This window comes from Oncorhynchus clarkii, chromosome 28 (assembly GCF_045791955.1).
Source record: "Oncorhynchus clarkii lewisi isolate Uvic-CL-2024 chromosome 28, UVic_Ocla_1.0, whole genome shotgun sequence".
NCBI lineage: Eukaryota > Metazoa > Chordata > Actinopteri > Salmoniformes > Salmonidae > Oncorhynchus > Oncorhynchus clarkii.
In genome coordinates, this window is record NC_092174.1 from 35,369,152 (window position 1) to 35,389,172 (window position 20,021).

The 20,021-nt window shown below is 43.4% G+C and overlaps 1 protein-coding gene across 2 annotated transcripts in view; it reads left to right on the plus strand.

Moving 5' to 3' along the window:
* The window catches only part of LOC139386871 (CUGBP Elav-like family member 5), a 66,026-nt gene extending 49,855 nt beyond the window's left edge, over positions 1-16,171 (plus strand). Inside the window, exons 5-12 of one of the 2 annotated variants that reach the window (XM_071132731.1) lie at positions 7,809-7,888; positions 7,967-8,116; positions 8,412-8,562; positions 12,005-12,235; positions 12,780-12,869; positions 13,296-13,439; positions 13,539-13,681; positions 13,953-16,171. In XM_071132731.1, the coding sequence (XP_070988832.1) occupies positions 7,809-7,888; positions 7,967-8,116; positions 8,412-8,562; positions 12,005-12,235; positions 12,780-12,869; positions 13,296-13,439; positions 13,539-13,666 (974 nt within the window). In that variant the 3' untranslated portion in view covers positions 13,667-13,681; positions 13,953-16,171. The remainder of the gene's footprint in view (positions 1-7,808; positions 7,889-7,966; positions 8,117-8,411; positions 8,563-12,004; positions 12,236-12,779; positions 12,870-13,295; positions 13,440-13,538; positions 13,682-13,952) is intronic. The other variant, XM_071132732.1, reaches the window with a different exon arrangement.
* The last annotated feature ends 3,850 nt before the right edge of the window (positions 16,172-20,021 follow it).

The window sequence follows — 20,021 nt, forward strand, 5'->3', positions numbered from 1 at the left end:
GGATTTGCAAAAAAAGACACCTGCTTTTTAAAAAAATGCTAAACTGGTCTAGTTCTAACAACATGTTGTAGTCAGTCTAACACTACTGCCCCAATCTTATTGGTAGCTCAATCAACTCAACAGCCTTGGTTTCTCAAATGACTGCCTCGCCTGGTTCACCAACTACTTCTCAGACAGAGTTCAGTGTGTCAAATCGGAGGGACTGTCCAGACCTCTGGCCAGTCTCTATGGGGGTACCACAGGGTTCAATTCTCGGGCCGACTCTTTTCTCTAAATATATCAACGATGTCGCTCTTGCTGAGAAACTAAATGAGCGGAGGGAAGGAAAGTAGACTAGGAGAAGAAGGAGAGGAGAGAAACTAGATGTAAAATTAAAATTTAAAAAATCCCTAGAATCATCTTCTGTTGTGTTCCAGTACAGGTAAGTTTTACATATTACATTTTCTGTATTCTCATATCTATCTCTCTCATGTCACAATGACATTGTTCTTCCTGTACACACACACACACACACACACACACACACACACACACACACCCTCCCTTCAGTGCTGTGGCCACCCTTTCCTGCTGTGCTCTCAGGTCGTTTGTGCCTGTGTGTATTATTATGTGGCTAGGTGAACCTAGTTGGTCCTCAGACAGGTCTAGGGCAGGCTGGGTGTTTTTGACACCAGAGTTTAAACAAAAACGTTTTTTTTCTTGTATATTTTTCCCATTTGAGTCCACAAGGTGTACAATCTGTGTCTTGTGTATGTCCTCACTCTGCTGTGGTGTCGAGACTTTTGTCAAGATCGGAGGTGGGCTGTTCTGCTGGCTTCTCTGCTGGGGTGGCCACCTCTCTAGTGGGTTGTTCTCTATCACACGCTATCCCCCTCAACCTCTCCTCCAGCAGTCTGATCATCTCCTCTAGTGCCCGGTTCTTCTCCTGATCTTGCTTTTTATATTGTTGAAGTTGTCTCACCACAGTCCAGAGTGCAGATACTGTATGTCTCTTTCCACCTCCAGCTCTCCGGGTCTGGTTAAGGGGGTGTTGTTTTTGTCACGGCCGTCAACAGAAGTAGACCAAAGTGCAGCGTGATGAGCGTACATATTCCTTTATTTAATTGACGGCAACAATAAACAATTCAAAACAACCGTGAAGCTAAAGGGCTATGTGCCACAAACAAAGTTAACCTCTCACAAAGACAGTTGGGAAAAAGGGCTACCTAAGTATGGTTCTCAATCAGAGACAACAATAGACAGCTGTCTCTGATTGAGAACCCTACCCGGCCAAAACATAGAAATACAAATAATAGAACTAAAGAACATAGAATACCCACCCCAAAATCACACCCTGACAAAACCAAATAGAGACATAAAAAGGATCTCTAAGGTCAGGGCGTGACAGTTGTATTGGACTGTTGTCTGGGTCTGTGCTGACTGGAGTGTAATCACCTGCTGTTCCAGCTCCACCTCCAGCTGGGTAAATGTATCCTTCATTTCAATGAGGGGCTAGTACTCTGAGCTGGGAGGTTGACTTTCCGCTTGGGGGGTTATATAATGAAGAGGGCTGGTCTGACCCGAATACTCTAGTTTCCATGGCATTAGCTAGGGTTGTTGGGTTGAATACTCTAGTTTCCATGGCATTAGCTAGGGTTGTTGGGTTGAATACTCTAGTTTCCATGGCATTAGCTAGGGTTGTTGGGTTGAATACTCTAGTTTCCATGGCATTAGCTAGGGTTGTTGGGTTGAATACTCTAGTTTCCATGGCATTAGCTAGGTTTGTTGGGTTGAATACTCTAGTTTCCATGGCATTAGCTAGGGTTGTTTGGTTGAATACTCTAGTTTCCATGGCATTAGCTAGGGTTGTTTGGTTGAATACTCTAGTTTCCATGGCATTAGCTAGGGTTGTTTGGTTGAATACTCTAGTTTCCATGGCATTAGCTATGGTTGTTGGGTTGAATACTCTAGTTTCCATGGCATTAGCTAGGGTTGTTGGGTTGAATACTCTAGTTTCCATGGCATTAGCTAGGGTTGTTGGGTTGAATACTCTAGTTTCCATGGCATTAGCTAGGGTTGTTTGGTTGAATACTCTAGTTTCCATGGCATTAGCTAGGGTTGTTGGGTTGAATACTCTAGTTTCCATGGCATTAGCTAGGGTTGTTGGGTTGAATACTCTAGTTTCCATGGCATTAGCTAGGGTTGTTTGGTTGAATACTCTAGTTTCCATGGCATTAGCTAGGGTTGTTGGGTTGAATACTCTAGTTTCCATGGCATTAGCTAGGGTTGTTGGGTTAAATACTCTAGTTTCCATGGCATTAGCTAGGTTTGTTGGGTTGAATACTCTAGTTTCCATGGCATTAGCAAGGGTTGTTTGGTTGAATACTCTAGTTTCCATGGCATTAGCTATGGTTGTTGGGTTGAATACTCTAGTTTCCATGGCATTAGCTAGGTTTGTTGGGTTGAATACTCTAGTTTCCATGGCATTAGCTAGGGTTGTTGGGTTGAATACTCTAGTTTCCATGGCATTAGCTAGGGTTGTTGGGTTGAATACTCTAGTTTCCATGGCATTAGCTAGGGTTGTTGGGTTGAATACTCTAGTTTCCATGGCATTGGCTAGGGTTGTTTGGTTGAATACTCTAGTTTCCATGGCATTAGCTAGGGTTGTTTGGTTGAATACTCTAGTTTCCATGGCATTAGCTAGGGTTGTTGGGTTGAATACTCTAGTTTCCATGGCATTAGCTAGGCTTGTTGTTTGAAAGCAATTGGATTTGCAAAAAAAGACACCTGCTTTTTAAAAAAATGCTAAACTGGTCTAGTTCTAACAACATGTTGTAGTCAGTCTAACACTACTGCCCCAATCTTATTGGTAGCTCAATCAACTCAACAGCCTTGGTTTCTCAAATGACTGCCTCGCCTGGTTCACCAACTACTTCTCAGACAGAGTTCAGTGTGTCAAATCGGAGGGACTGTCCAGACCTCTGGCCAGTCTCTATGGGGGTACCACAGGGTTCAATTCTCGGGCCGACTCTTTTCTCTAAATATATCAACGATGTCGCTCTTGCTGAGAAACTAAATGAGCGGAGGGAAGGAAAGTAGACTAGGAGAAGAAGGAGAGGAGAGAAACTAGATGTAAAATTAAAATTTAAAAAATCCCTAGAATCATCTTCTGTTGTGTTCCAGTACAGGTAAGTTTTACATATTACATTTTCTGTATTCTCATATCTATCTCTCTCATGTCACAATGACATTGTTCTTCCTGTACACACACACACACACACACACACACACACACACACACACCCTCCCTTCAGTGCTGTGGCCACCCTTTCCTGCTGTGCTCTCAGGTCGTTTGTGCCTGTGTGTATTATTATGTGGCTAGGTGAACCTAGTTGGTCCTCAGACAGGTCTAGGGCAGGCTGGGTGTTTTTGACACCAGAGTTTAAACAAAAACGTTTTTTTTCTTGTATATTTTTCCCATTTGAGTCCACAAGGTGTACAATCTGTGTCTTGTGTATGTCCTCACTCTGCTGTGGTGTCGAGACTTTTGTCAAGATCGGAGGTGGGCTGTTCTGCTGGCTTCTCTGCTGGGGTGGCCACCTCTCTAGTGGGTTGTTCTCTATCACACGCTATCCCCCTCAACCTCTCCTCCAGCAGTCTGATCATCTCCTCTAGTGCCCGGTTCTTCTCCTGATCTTGCTTTTTATATTGTTGAAGTTGTCTCACCACAGTCCAGAGTGCAGATACTGTATGTCTCTTTCCACCTCCAGCTCTCCGGGTCTGGTTAAGGGGGTGTTGTTTTTGTCACGGCCGTCAACAGAAGTAGACCAAAGTGCAGCGTGATGAGCGTACATATTCCTTTATTTAATTGACGGCAACAATAAACAATTCAAAACAACCGTGAAGCTAAAGGGCTATGTGCCACAAACAAAGTTAACCTCTCACAAAGACAGTTGGGAAAAAGGGCTACCTAAGTATGGTTCTCAATCAGAGACAACAATAGACAGCTGTCTCTGATTGAGAACCCTACCCGGCCAAAACATAGAAATACAAATAATAGAACTAAAGAACATAGAATACCCACCCCAAAATCACACCCTGACAAAACCAAATAGAGACATAAAAAGGATCTCTAAGGTCAGGGCGTGACAGTTGTATTGGACTGTTGTCTGGGTCTGTGCTGACTGGAGTGTAATCACCTGCTGTTCCAGCTCCACCTCCAGCTGGGTAAATGTATCCTTCATTTCAATGAGGGGCTAGTACTCTGAGCTGGGAGGTTGACTTTCCGCTTGGGGGGTTATATAATGAAGAGGGCTGGTCTGACCCGCTCGGGGTGGGGGTATCTTTCTTAAGGGAGAGCTTCTCCTGCTGAGCTAATTATTTGATTAGGTGAAAGTCCAGCTGAAACTGTTTGGGGTTGACCTGTACCATTACTGTTCCAGACTTATAGAGATTCATATTAGCTGACTCAGAATCTTCATTGTCTAGTATTCTGAGTTTCCACCTGTCACCTTCTGACCTTTATTTCCTTTGTTTTGTCGTTGTGGGTTGTGGGTGATTGTCTATGTTAGTTGCTTGTGTCAGCACAGTTCTTATGATAGCTTCACGGTCGTTATTTGTTTATTGTTTTTGTACAGTTTACTTCGTGTTTTTTGTCATCTATTAAATGATGCATTCACACCACGCTGCGCTTTGGTCCGCTTCATACGATGATCGTGACATCGCCCCTTGTTAACACCTTCTATCTTAACAGAGGCGTAGTGTGCTAATATAGCACTGTGCCATGCCAGGGGAGGGTTTGTGTGGAAGATGAGGTTGCTGATGTTCCCATTTTTATAATAGTCAGCAAAAAGTGTCTCTTGATTTTCCATATATTTTCTTGCCTTATTATTCTTTACATACACAGGGTACTGTGTTTGAATGACCTCTGAACAGCAGGAGGCAGCTTCTAAGGCCTCTCCATTTGGTTGGAGTAGACTGTTCGACTCTCCTGCCACTGATGGGCTAAAGGGCTTTGACACCTCTCACTTGACACATCAGTGCTAATTGAAGTTGTATCAAGCTTAGCAGCCTTAATTTAGCATTCAGTCCTTATAAAGTCATGTAATGTATTCTTCTTCTTGGCTTTTGGAAATAAAATATGGCTTCAGACTAAACATTACTCACTCAGTTCCAGGTTGGATGGTGTTTTCAGGTTTCTGTTGTTTTCCAGAGCATTTGCTGTATTGCGTTGGAATAATAATCTTTGGTAGTTGTAAGCCTTCCAGGTGATTCTGTAATTCCGTCCAAAATCAGGTTGTGAGTTTAGAGTTTTGATTTGGAGTTTGGTTATGTTGTAGAGGGTAGTATCCTGTATACAGTTGAAGTTACATACACTTAGCTTGGAGTCATTACAACCTGTTTTTCAACCACTCCACAAATTACTTGCTGTCACGTTCTGACCTTAGTTCCTTTGTTTTGTCTTTGTTTTAGTATGGTCAGGGCGTGAGTTGGGGTGGGCAGTCTATGTTTGTTTTTCTATGTTTTTTGAGTTTGGCCTGGTATGGTTCTCAATCAGAGGCAGGTGTCGTTAGTTGTCTCTTATTGAGAATCATACTTAGGTAGCCTTTTTCCACCTGTGTTTGGTGGGTGTTTATTTTCTGTTTTGTGTGTCATCACTAGACAAGACTGTTTCGTTTGTTCGTTCTTCCTAGTTGTTATTTTGTTTAGTGTTCAGTTTTGATTATATTAAAAATCATGAACACTTACCACGCTGCACCTTGGTCCTCACCTTCTTCCACCGACGACGGCCGTTACAGAAACACCAAACACCAAAGGACCAAGCAGCGTGGTGACGAGAGGCAGTGATACCTGGAGAACTGGACTTGGGAGGAGATTTTGGATGGCACAGGGCCCTGGGTACAGGCTGGGGAATATCGCCGCCCCAAGGCAGAGCTGGAGGCAGCGAAAGCGGAGAGGCGGCGGTATGAGGAGGCAGCATGGCAGCGCGGCTGGAAGCCCGAGAGGCAGCCCCAAAAATGTATGGGGGGGGTGCACACGAAGTCAGGTAGGAGACCTGCGCCAATTCCCGTGCCCCGGTGCATGTGCATAGCCCGGTGCGGTACATTGCAGCGCCTCGTATCGGCAGGGCTAGAGTGGGCATCGAGCCAGGTGCCATGAAGCCGGCTCAGCGCATCTGGTCTCCAGTGCGCCTCCTCGGGCAGGGGTACATGGCACCAGCCCCACGCATGGTGTCCCCGGTTCACCAGCACAGCCCAGTGCGGGCTATTCCACCTCGCCGCACTGGCCTGGCTACGGGGAGCATTCAGCCAGGTAGGGTTGGGCAGGCTCGGCGCTCGAGACCTCCAGTGCGTCTTCACGGTCCGGTCTATCCGGTGCCAGCTGCCAGAGTCTCCCCCCGTCTGTCCTGAGCTGCCAGAGTCTCCCCCCGTCTGTCCTGAGCTGCCAGAGTCTCCCCCCATCTGTCCTGAGCTGCCAGAGTCTCCCCCCGTATGTCCTGAGCTGCCAGAGTCTCCCCCCGTATGTCCTGAGCTGCCAGAGTCTCCCCCCGTATGTCCTGAGCTGCCAGAGTCTCCCCCCGTATGTCCTGAGCTGCCAGAGTCTCCCCCCGTATGTCCTGAGCTGCCAGTCGCCCCCCGTCTGTCCTGAGCTGCCAGAGTCTCCCATCTGTCCTGAGCTGAGAATCAAAATTGTCAACGGAACAACAGTAACAACAATAACCAAGGGTTAAAATAACCATACATTGAACAATAACAATAAGCATACAGTAGAGTACATGTGCAGGTTGATTGGTCTGTCAGACACAGTCCCTCAACTTATGGCAGGCAGCAATGTAGTGCGCTGCCAACCCACAGCTCTCTGCCTCCTCCCCCAACAGGACGGGTAGTCTACTCTCATCAGAGATGTCTTTGAAACCTTGAATAAGGGTTTGACATTTGGGGAAATGAAACTCCCTAATTGTTTTATATTTTTAACATTTTGTCAGGAAATGCAGCTCCCTCTCAGGTTCTGCTGTTGTGCAGTGGTTGCACATCCTTTCCTCTACAGGGAGCCAGGTTTCCCTGTGTCTACCCTTCTCAATGGCAAGGCTGTGCTCACTGAGCCTGTACTTTGTCAAGGTTTTGATCAGTAACCATGGTCAAACAGTTAGCCACAGTGTACTGTCGATTTAGGGCCAGATAGCACTGCATTGTGATTTGTGCTTGTGTTTCCTAATAAGCAATATAGTTTGGTTTTACTGTGTTGTAATTTGGTTCATTCTGATTGAATGTTCTGGTCCTGAGGCTTCAGTGTGTTAGTAGAACAGGTGTGTGAACTCAGCCACAAGACCAGCTGGATGGGGGGACTCTTTTCTTTGCTCAGCTCTTGGCATTGCAGGGCATGGTGATGGTATGAGAGGGGGTCACTGTATTTTAGATGTTTCCAAATTGTAATTGCTCTTTTTTGAGTTTTTATTAGTGGATATTGGCCTAATTCTGCACTGCATGCATTGTTTGTAGAATTCCTCTGGACATGTCGGAGAATCTTACAGAACTCTGCATGCAGGGTTTCAATGGAGTGTTTGTCCCATTTGATTAAATCTTGTTTGCAAGTGGACCACACACCTCGCTGACATAAAGTCTCCCTCTCTCGCTCCCTCTCTCGCTCTCTCTTCTCTCTTCTCTCTCCTCTCTCCCCTCTCTCCTCACTCCTCACTCCCCTCTCTCCCTCTCTCTCTCTCCCATTCCCTCTCTCTCTCTCTCACTCCCTCCCGCTCTCTCTTTTGCTCCCTCTCTCCTCTCCTCTCTCTCCCCTCTCTCTCTCCTGTCTTTCTCTCTCTCTCTCTCTAGGTTGTGCGTTTGTGAAGTTCTCTACTCACTCTGAAGCTCAGTCTGCCATCAGCTCCCTGCATGGGAGTCAGACGATGCCTGTGAGTATCACACACACACTCACACACTCACACACACTCACACACACCACTAATCCATGTTATTTCTCTCCCCTCTAGGGAGCGTCATCCAGCCTGGTGGTGAAGTTTGCAGACACAGACAAGGAGAGAACCCTACGGCGCATGCAGCAGATGGCTGGACAGTTTGGCATGTTTAACCCCTCTGTCTCTCTACCCACGTTCACTAGCTACAGCAGCTACACACATGCCGTAAGCACACACACACGCACATGTGCAGACACTCACACACACGCACGCACTCACACATCAACACACTCACACATACACACACACACACACTCACACATACATGCACACATACACGCACATGGGCAGACACTCACACGCACACACACATACAGACAGACAGACACGCACGCACACACACACACACACACACAATTTGGTATCTGTTGCTCTGACAGACCGATGCCTCACTGACAGGTTTCTCTCATCCCATCTCTCTCCTTTCTTTCTTCCCCTCTCTGTCTCCTCCCCTCATCAGTTGATGCAGCAGCAGCAGCAGGCTGCGGTGATGGCCGTGTCTCAGGGGGGCTACCTGGCCCCCAGCCTCTCCTTCCCCTCCGCCCAGCTCCACCAGGTGGGGGCGCTAACCATGAATGGCCTGCCGCCCAACCCCCTCAACTCCGTGTCAGGTCAGTCACATAGGATAATTCAGCAACATTCATGATGAGTAGGGTTGGAGACCTGAAAATATGTGTTATCCCCCAGGGCTAATGCCTAAAGGTTTAACTCTGTGGGCTAACACAGTTTGGAGGTGCTCAGATGACCTGTGTTCAATACCTGGTCAGTTACATAGGGGTCTTGTAAACTGTGTGGTATCAGATATCACTACGCGGTCCTGAGATCTATTGCTGTCTGACTGAGGGTCGTGTTACAATTCACCATTGATCCAACAGAATCAGAAGAGTGTAACTCTGCACTGGATACACACTATAGGCAGCCTGACTTCGTATTCTCATTTAGCTTAATGAACGACCAACTTATGATCAATTCATTGCTCTAGAGAGAGTGTACACACCTGGTTTCTAGGTCTAAATCACTCGGGAAACCAGCAGACATGACCAAACTATATCCAGGAAAATATATTTATTGTGATATAACCTATTCTACTCTGGTCTTCACAGTCTACACTGAGCTTAATAGGAGTCCTGTTTTATAGATCTGCTAAATTCATATTACTGTGGGGTAATCTATGTGGTCCATTAAAGTGTTTCATGTTTTATAGGCCATTAATGAACATATACTGTACACCTTCCAGCACCTATAGCTCTGTATCATTTATTCTATCATCCTCTATCTCTGTATCACTTTATTCTATCATCCTCTTTCTCTGTATCACTTTATTATATCATCCTCTTTCTCTGTATCACTTTATTCTATCATCTATCTCTGTATCACTTTATTATATCATCCGCTTTCTCTGTATCACTTTATTATATCATCCTCTAGCTCTGTATTGCTTTCTCGCTTTGTCTCTATCATTCTCTCTGTATCACTCTCTATCTGTATCATTCTGTATCTCTGTATTGCTTTCTATCATTCACTCTCTCTGTATTGCTTTCTATCTCTTTGTCTCTGTCTGTCTCTGTCTTTTCTTCTCTCTTACACGCACACATGGATGCACACACACACACACACATACATATACAAACATACATACACATACACACACAATCACACACCACTAAAGGCTATCTGATCACAAATACAGTATTTGGGATGCCTACCCAGTACACACAAAATCATGCAAATAGGAGAAGGCCTTATGTCCCTCCCGAGGATGTATCAGTTTAGTGCAGACAAACATCCAGCCCATTTCACTGTGGGACAAAATCTTTATTTGTCGCAGTTGTAGACAAGACAGTAGGCAGGGAGAACAGTAAAATGCCTCTGCTGCTGCCTCAGTGAGTTGCATGTCATTGCATGGATATGCTGACATTGCAGAGTGATTTCATCACCTTGTGAGCTTTGAGAAGCCTGCTGTTAACCCCACACACACTTGTACACACACACACACAGACACATAAATACACTGAGTGTAAAAAACATTAGGAACACCTTTTGAGCCGCATACCGTTTCGACCTCATAACAGCCTCAATTCGTGGGGACATGGATTCTACAAGGTGCCGTTGCCGTTCCAACAGGGATGCTGGCCCATGTTGACTCCAATGCTTCCCACAGTTGTGTCAAGTTTGCTCAAATTTGGACTCATCAGAGCAAAGGACAGATTTCCACCAGTCTAATGTCCATTGCTCATGTTTCTTGTCCCAAGCAAGTCTCTTGTTCTTATTGGTGTCCTTTAGTAGTGGTTTCTTTGCAGCAATTCAACCATGAAGGCCTGATTTACGCTGAACAGTTGATTTTGAGATGTGTCTGTCATTTGAACTCTGTGAAGCATTTATTTGGGCTGCAATCTGAGGCTGGTAACTCTAATGAACGAATCCTCTGCAGCAGAGGTAAGTTTGGGTCAGAGGTAAGTTTGGGTCAGAGGTAAGTTTGGGTCAGAGGTAAGTTTGGGTCAGAGGTAAGTTTGGGTCAGAGGTAAGTTTGGGTCAGAGGTAAGTTTGGGTCAGAGGTAAGTTTTGGGTCAGAGGTAAGTTTTGGGTCAGAACGCAATCATAGTTTCACAAACAATACAGTTCTCTTCCAACCGCTTTGTACAAAACATTACAGGTGTGTTGGTCCGATCTAGTCACAGTTTATCTGTTGCATACTGTTCAGTCCCGTTGAATACTGACTGCGTACAGTCCTTTCCTGTGGTGGTCCTCATGAGAGTCAGTTTCGTCATAGCGCTTGATGGTATTTGCGACTGCACTTCAAGAAATGTTAAAGGTTATTGACATTTTCCGTATTGACTGACCTTCATGTCTTAAAGTAATGATGGACTTTTTGCTTATTTGACCTGTTCTTGCCATAATATGGAATTGGTCTTTTACCAAATAGGGCTATCTTCTGTATACCACCCATACCTTGTCACAACACAACTGATTGGCTCAAACACATTAAGAAGGAAATAAATTCCACAAATTAACTTTTAACAAGGCACACCGGTTAATTGAAATGCATTCCAGGTGACTACCTTGGGAAGCTGGTTGAGAGAATGCCAAGTGTGTGCAAAGCTGTCATCAAGGTGGCTGCTTTGAAGAATCTCATAAAATATATTTAGATTTGTTTAATACTTTTTTGGTTACTACATGATTCCATATGTGTTATTTCATAGTTTTCATGTCTTCTCTACTAGTCTACAATGTAGAAAATAGTCAAAATAAGAAAAACCCTTGAATGAGTATTTATGTCCAAACTTTTGACTGGTACTGTACTACCATACCCCGTTCAAAGGCACTTCAATCTTTTGTCTTGCCCTTTCACAATCCATGTCTGAATTGTTTCAAGGCTTAAACATCCTTCTTTAACATGTCTCCTCCCCTTCGTCTACACTGAAGTGGATTTAACAAGTGAACTCAATAAGGGATCATATCTTTCACCTGGATTCACCTGGTCAGTCTATTTCATGGAAAGAGCAGGTGTTCTTAATGTGTTGTATACTCAGTGTACATAAGACTAACACACGCACACTCGCCCACCGGTCTCTCTATCTCTCCATTCTATCTACCTCCTCTCTCCCATTTTCTCTCATACACATTGACTCCAATCTATGTCTGGTGTAGTGATCATTTCTGTCTCTGGTGTAGTGAGGATTTCTGTCTCTGGTGTAGTGAGGATTTCTGTCTCTGGTGTAGTGAGGATTTCTGTCTCTGGTGTAGTGAGGATTTCTGTCTCTGGTGTAGTGAGGATTTCTGTCTCTGGTGTAGTGAGGATTTCTGTCTCTGGTGTAGTGAGGATTTCTGTCTCTGGTGTAGTGAGGATTTCTGTCTCTGGTGTAGTGAGGATTTCTGTCTCTGGTGTAGTGAGGATTTCTGTCTCTGGTGTAGTGAGGATTTCTGTCTCTGGTGTAGTGAGGATTTCTGTCTCTGGTGTAGTGAGGATTTCTGTCTCTGGTGTAGTGAGGATTTCTGTCTCGGTGTAGTGATCATTTCTGTCTCGGTGTAGTGATCATTTCTGTCTCGGTGTAGTGAGTTTGTATTCCCCCACTGCAGGTCTGAGCTCCCCTCCGTCCACCATGCCCTCCTCCCTGCCCAGTCTGGTGACCCCCATGATGAACGGGTATACGGGCCTCGCCCCCCAGGCTAACGTGCACCCTCTGGAGACCCTCTACACCAACGGCCTGCCCCCCTACTCCACCCAGAGCCCCACTGCTGCAGACACACTGCAACAAACCTTTACTGGGGTGCAGCAATACACAGGTGCAGTCCACTACACATCTCTGTTCTCGAATCCTGATCTTGATACATCCAGGTCTTCACCAGAGTCTGTTGAATGTGACTTATAAAGGACTAACTCAATCCCCACGCTCTCTCTTTTATTTTTCACTTCATCCCTCTTACTGCCTATCTATCTCTCTCTCTCCTCTTTGTCCTCTCTCTCTCTTTCTGTCTCTCTCTCTCTCTCGCACTTTCTCTGTCTCTACTCTTTCTCTCCTCTCTTTCTCTCTCTCTCTTTGTCCTTTCTTTCTCTCTCTTTCTCTCTCTCTCTCTCTGCTCTGCTCTCCTCTCTCTTTCTCTGTCTTTCCTGTCTCTTTTTCTCTCCCTCTCTCTCTGTCTCTCTGCTCTGCTCTCCTCTCTCTCCCTCTCTCTCTTTCTCTCTCTTTCCTCTGTCTCTCTCCCTCTCTCTTTCTCTCTTTCTTTCCTCTGTCTCTCTTTCTCTCTCCCTCTCTCTCTCTGTCGCTCTGCTCTCCTCTCTCTCTCTCTCTCTCTTTTCTTCCTCCCCTCCTCCCTTTCCTCTCTGTAGCCATCTACCCAGCGACTACACTGACGCCTGTAGGTCAGTCTCTGGCACAGCACCCTCAGGTCATTGGCCAACAACAGAGGGAAGGTGAGGGTGAGTAACTATATTTACTAATTATTCATCATTATCAACAACATCATGATTATCAAGTTTCAAAGCTTATTTGTCACATGCACAAGATACAGCAGGTGTAAAACAGTACAGTGAAATGCTAACTTACAGGCTCTTTCCCGACGTATTCACTATCAATGTGAGAGGAAATCATTTAAAGTACTAATACAAAGTACTAATATAAGGTACTAATATAATGTACTAATTTGAAGTAAGAAGACGAGGAGAACCAACAAAAAAAGATATGTACAGGATCAGTGCCAGTTCCATAATTACAATGTGCAGCAACCTTAGTGGTGATCATGATGATTTTGTGTGTTAAAAATATACTGTACAATCATGATACTAGGGTGAGTGCCTCTAACTGTGTGTGGTGTGTGTGTGTGTCCATGCATGTGTGTGTTCCAGGACCAGAGGGATGTAACCTGTTCATCTACCACCTGCCCCAGGAGTTTGGGGATAACGAGCTGATGCAGATGTTCCTGCCTTTCGGCAATGTCATCTCCTCCAAGGTATTCATGGACAGAGCCACCAATCAGAGCAAGTGTTTTGGTGAGTGACAAATGTTTCTAACCAAACACAGCCAGCGCCTAGGTGATTGACGCTACCACCAACCATTCAGAGAATCTGTCTGTGTCTGTATGTATGCAGGCTTTGTGAGCTTTGATAACCCGGGCAGTGCCCAGGCTGCCATCCAGGCCATGAATGGTTTTCAGATCGGCATGAAGAGACTAAAGGTGCAGCTGAAACGTCCCAAAGACGCCAGCCGTCCCTACTGACACCCCCCAGCAAAGGTAAAAACCTGTGTCTACTATTATAAGTTATTAGTGTTTTTATCAATGCTGTTTCACCCTGATTTTAGCTGTCTATGTTGATCAAAAACTGTATAACAAAGTTACACTTCACACTAGTGTCCCGAGTCAGATTCTAGCGCTTCTCTTTCCCTCTCTCCCAATCCCCCTCTCTCTCTCTCTCGCTCTCTCATTATCGGTATTTCTCTCTCTCGCTCTCTCCCTTCCTTCCTCTTCCCCCCTCTTCCTTTCTCTTTCTCTCACCCCCCCATAGGTTTAAACAGAAGTATGGAGGACGTATTTGATGGAATAAGACATTTCATGAAGGAACAAACTCAAAAGTAATTATGTTTTTAAAACAATGGAAAATAGACTTCATATGGGAGTTGGGAAGAGCTATACTTTCATCTTCAAACATATCTGACTGGGAGAGGACAGGACTCGCAGCTCTGCAGCAGTGAAAGTTTGGTATTACAGACAGAGAGCAATGGGATAGAACAACTTTCAAAACAAATATTTGTTTTGTTTTTTTTGTTGATACAAACAGAAACAACTTTGAACAATTCAGCATCTTTGGAGACTTGGTAGTGAAGAACACCACAAGCAGACTAACAAGCAATGCTAAAAAGGATATGGATTTCTGATAGACTCAAAAAGCATAGTAAACAAGAGACTTCGGGTTTTTCCTACCATGTAATGAACAAATAAGGGTTCAAACTTGATCTGAGGATGCCCAGTATATCTGGGAAGAGATTATTTAAATTGTTCTTTCTTTCTCTCTCTTTCTCTCTCTCCTCTTTATCCTTTCTCTGTGAGTCCCAAGCTTGCAACTTTCTCAAGTTTCCATAGCAACCAAGCGAACTGCACCCCCTTGGGATCGGAGGACCAAATGTTTTTCTCTTTCTCTTTAATAGTCATGTACAAAATACTAACAATCATAATACAATTACAGTATACTGCTTAGTTTAGTGCAAACTAACATTCAAAAATAATTGAAATGCAGTATTCTACTGTAGTTGAATACATAACAGTGACAAAGGTTCTTTAGGTCAGCATTGGATAATTCACCATCAGTGTACAGCTGACTACTAAGCAGTATGTAAATGTAAAATTGGATCATGTAGCAGTCAGTGGGGGAGAATGTTGCCACAAGCTCTTTCTGAGGGCTGGAATAGATAATGGAGCAGTTGTTTTGTTGAAAACCACCTCTTATCATCTGTTTACTGGTACACTTCATCTTTGATCCTTGAACTATTTGAGTTCTGTCTCCCTCTGTGCAGCAACCACTCTGTTCTATTCAAAGATGCCCATAGGTACAGATCTAGGATCAGCTCACTTTACCTGAATATTAACCTTAAAGCTGGAATCCGTTGTGGTGAAACTGCCCTCGTCCGTTTGCAATATTACAACAACGAACACATTACTTCGAACAATGAAGTAACGTGTTTTTCCCCTCTGACATCATTACATGCACTATTCTGCCTATAGAGCAAAGGCCATTGGATCACATTTCGCTTCAGAAGCTAACTGCAGGTCTCGGGTCAGGGGTTAAAAAAATGATGTCAGGTGTGCCACATGGAGTAGAATGACTAATACTATACTGTCATGTATAGTGTAATGTTATTGGAGTATATCTAATACATAAAGTATAAATCCATAAATCCACTGATCTTAGGTCAGCTTTCTGGTTTAGGTGCTTAATGTTTTAAGTTAGGATTTGGGGAGGGACAGCTGATCCAAGATCTGTGTCCACTTTGTTTAGCCAGTAGACTTCATGCATCGGGTTCTTCCTGGTCAGGTCACATTCTCATGAAAAACTCCTCCCCCTTACAGTAGCACAGAAAAACACTAGTATGGCACAAGTTAGAAGTTGGCACAGTCTTCAATGAGATCCGGAGGGCCGCAGTGAAAATTGCTTATATTTCACTGGCGTCTAAATGTTCAATAAATTGTCCTCTATCCATCGTTTGTTGAATTTTCGTTGCTCCCTGACTGTCTAGCAGTCATTTGGGTGATTATTAGCTCGCTGGACAAAGTATATTGAGTTTGTTTTCCTACACACAAAAAAACAAAAACAATATTATTTTTGACTCAAACCACCCACAAGCCAGATTGGACCCCCTCGTGGGCCGGATGCGCCCGCAGGCCGTATGTTTGACATCCCTGGACTACACAAACTCGGGAAAAGCAGGTCTGGTTAAATCCGGACAGTAAACTGTCAGGGAAGGTGTCATCAACAGCAGCACAGAGTAGAAAGCCGTTCGATCCAATTGAGTCTGACACTGTCCGACAACCATTACAGTTTAGCAGGTGTCTGTTTGCATTTGGGTGAATGTTTTATTTAGTTTGGAGAGAAAGAGAGCACAAAAACATGAAATTGGCTTTTAAAGGGCTATAGAAGGTCCAATTGTGAGAACTAGTCATCCATTGTGCTGTGTAGGACAGGTTGGGAACATTGTCACAGTACCTCCCTCAGGGAACACTAGAAACCAACAGAGGAACATTCAAAAAAACACTCTAGAATGCAGTGGTGACGATTCCAAGAGACACTCTAGAATGCAGTGGTGACAATTCCAAGAGACACTCTAGAATGCAGTGGTGACAATTCCAAGAGACACTCTAGAATGCAGTGGTGACAATTCCAAGAGACACTCTAGAATGCAGTGGTGACAATTCCAAGATACACTCTAGAATGCAGTGGTGACAATTCCAAGATACACTCTAGAATGCAGTGGTGACAATTCCAAGAGACACTCTAGAATGCAGTGGTGACAATTCCAAGAGACACTCGAGAATGAAGTGGTGAGGGAGGTTTTTTTTTCTCTCTTTTTCTTTCATTTTTGGTCATCATCACATCTTCAAGAGTGAACCCTATTTTCACTAACTCCAAGGGAATGTTACTGCCTATTTTGCTTACAGACAATTCCTGACCCAATATACCCTGAGAGATACACAGAATAGCACATTTCACAGAACAGTCCTAATGGTACACTGAACATGGCTACTGCTCCAAATATCACTGACTATTGCTGTGAGTTGGAATGTCCCCTCCACTTCTATCCTATATGGTGAGCACTGTCTGTCAATCATGCTGTGAGGCTGGACATAAGGACCAACATAGAATTAATTTGTTTGTCATCTTGTAATAGCAGAAGATACTATCAATCATATCATAAGTGAAGTTGCCAAATAATGTTTAATCTGTCTATGAATTCTAATATGTAAATGTGATTATCTTGTAACATTCCAGGCCAGTTGGCAGCTGAGAGATAAATATGAAGTAGCTATTTTAGTTTTATCGATATTAGTTTATTCACTGTGCACAGAATCATAAACCAACTGGACATATGGGTATACCAATGAAAATGTATATTCAAGATGTGTATTATACATTGATTTATTTTCATGGGTTTTAATCATTGTCAAGATATAGCTTACTTCTTATTAGCTGCCAGCCTTCTATTCTCTTGTATCCGCGTGTTGTTTCCTCACAGAGATGTATTCAAAGGAAGAAACGGGACGTTTTGTTTAGGGTCAAGGGTCAACTCCATTTCAATCGCTTGTCAGTCGAACTGGACAATACAATTTCTCTATGGGACAGAAGTTAAATTCCTGTATTGACTGTTAAGACAACACTGTCAGCTTTAATGATGCATGCCTCTGTGAAAAGTTTACTGACCAGCAGCCTCTCAACACTGTCAGCAGCGTAGTAATATAATTATTAGTGAGGGGGAGCAGTCAAATTGCTTTGGTCTGAGGGTCAAAAACCGTTCTAGGAATTATATTTTTATGGTAAGCAGAGCTTGGCCTGCGACTGATGAAGGAAGAAAGTCAGTCTTGATGTTTGATCCAGATCCTGAGGTAATAGCAGTAGTCCTAGTTGCACTAAGAGACAAGCAGTGCACCACAGTGACTTGACAGGTTATTTGACCTTTGCTCATCCAATAAATATAAAGCAGTATCCTGAAGGCTAAATGCTATTATTGCCAAGAAGATGGTTGGAAATCTATGTGTATATTTCCATGTTTTATTCAGGTTCTGGGGTTATATGCTTTTCGGGGTTTGGGGTATATAAAGATAGTTTACTGTGCTTTTTCTATATGCATTTATTAACTACTACCTGAATGAAGCCATGTTACTTTCAATCAAATGACTACATGTATACTTAGCATTCCTACTGCACTACCTCTATAAGGTGATGTGTGTGTGTATATATAAAAAAACAAACTTATATTTTCATTTGATGATTTATTATGAGTTTGTGTGTTTACTGCCAAAATCCACCTACATCCATCCTTACTGCTCAACTGGACGCTTGGGGATTTGGACGATAAGGTGACTTGGATAATGGGGGGGGGTGTCATGCCATTCTAATGAATGAGACTGTATGTATCTGTACTGTGTTTTGAATGTCATGGGAAAGGAGAATATAGCTTGATGTAAATAAGGAAATCTGTTTCATTCCATAATAGTCAGCACACAAATATTTTCAGGTAATGGGGCGATGGCTGGGGGATTGATAGAGAGGGGTAGGGGTGATAGTGGAGATAGTGGTGGTGGTGGTGGCTGGGGTTGACATTTGAAGATTGTGTCTTACTTCAGCAGTTTCTTAGCACAATATACAAAATGTATAGATGATTAAGAGATGGGGATTAGGAGAGTTGTGGGTAATGCCGAGAGGAGAAGGGGACATGATGATGTCTTTGAAACCACAGCTCTCTTATACTGCTCATGTCTCTCCTATACTTGCCGCTTTGACAATTATAATGTTCATACGCTTTAATTTATTTGCTTATTTATTAGGTCATATTTATTACTTTTCCTTGTATTTATTATTTTTATTCCCTGTTTTTCTTCAGATATGAATGATACAGAATGCTTACTGGGGCTTTTTCTCTGTACTTTTTCAATTTTACAATAAAATATTATAATAGTACCGTAACATCTCAATCCTGTCTCCAGTGATTCTTAACCCCAGCAGTGAATAAATATGTGTTTTTTCTGCCCTCTGCTGTTTGCTATCTACCAGTTTAAGTAGCCTATGGTAACAGCCAACAACATACACTGAGCTTGATAAACATTAGGAACACCTGCTCTTTCCATGACACAGACTGACCATGTGAATCCAGGTGAAAGCTATGATCCCTTATTGATGTCACTTCTTAAATCCACTTCAATCAGTGCAGATGAAGGGGAGGAGACAGAGTAAATAAAGATGTTTAAGCCTTGAGACACAGATAATATATGTGTACCATTCAGAGGGTGAATGGGCAAGACAAAAGGTTGAAGTGCCTTTGAACGGGGTATGGTAGTAGGTGCCGGACACACCGGTTTGAGTGTGTCAAGAACTGCAACGCTGCTGAGTTTTTCACGCTGAACAGTTTTCATGTGTATCAAGAATGGTCCACCACCCAAAAGACATCTAGCCAACTTGACACAACTGTGGAAAGCATTGTAGTCAGCATAGGCCAGCATTCCTGTGGAACGCTTTTGACACCTTGGTAAAGTCCATTCCCTGACGAATTGAGGCTGTTCTAGTGCTCCTAATGTTTGTATATTCAGTGTATATATGCCATACATCCACCGTTATTTGATTTCAATAGACTATAGTGATCTAGTACTCACTAGATCTAGTACTACACATTATTCAATGAAGACACAAGCCATGCCACAATGCTGGATAGATTGATGGTATTTAAAAAAATAATAATAATAAAGTATTTGCATGTCATGCTTATTGAAAATATATATTTTATTTGGGATTTGGGTATGATCTGTAGGGGCCTAGTTTATGTGAAGGGGTCCACACCCACATAGACCTACTTCAAATATCAATTCAGCACCTTGGACAGCACCTAATTAGCTACTCTCATCGGGCGTAGTTGACAGACAGCACGAGACAGACTATATTCCCGAATTAAAAGTATTTTTGTATCAGTGTAGAGGTGAGAGATATGTTCCGTCCAAAAGGTAGACGACAGAAATACAGAACCATTAATAATTATTCTGTAAAATAAAAAGTGATGACACTCGTTTGGAGATTTAGGGTGAGCCTGCTCTTTGTGTTTCAAGGTTCTTGGGTATTGTAGTTTAAATACGTTTACAGGGAAGCTACTTATTCATTCTAGTGAACGAGGAACACGTTCGCCTAAAAACTGCACTTCCCATTTTAAACCATCTAGCGCTGAGTTCACTTGTGCGAAATGGCTCCTGGGAATTATATTTCCAATCAGTAGGTAAGTGCCGTTTCATCCTTCGTGAAATTATTTCTCAAAGACTACATAAACCAAGATGCTAAGCGTAAATTGTAAACATAGATCTGTTAAAGAACACAAACGCCATC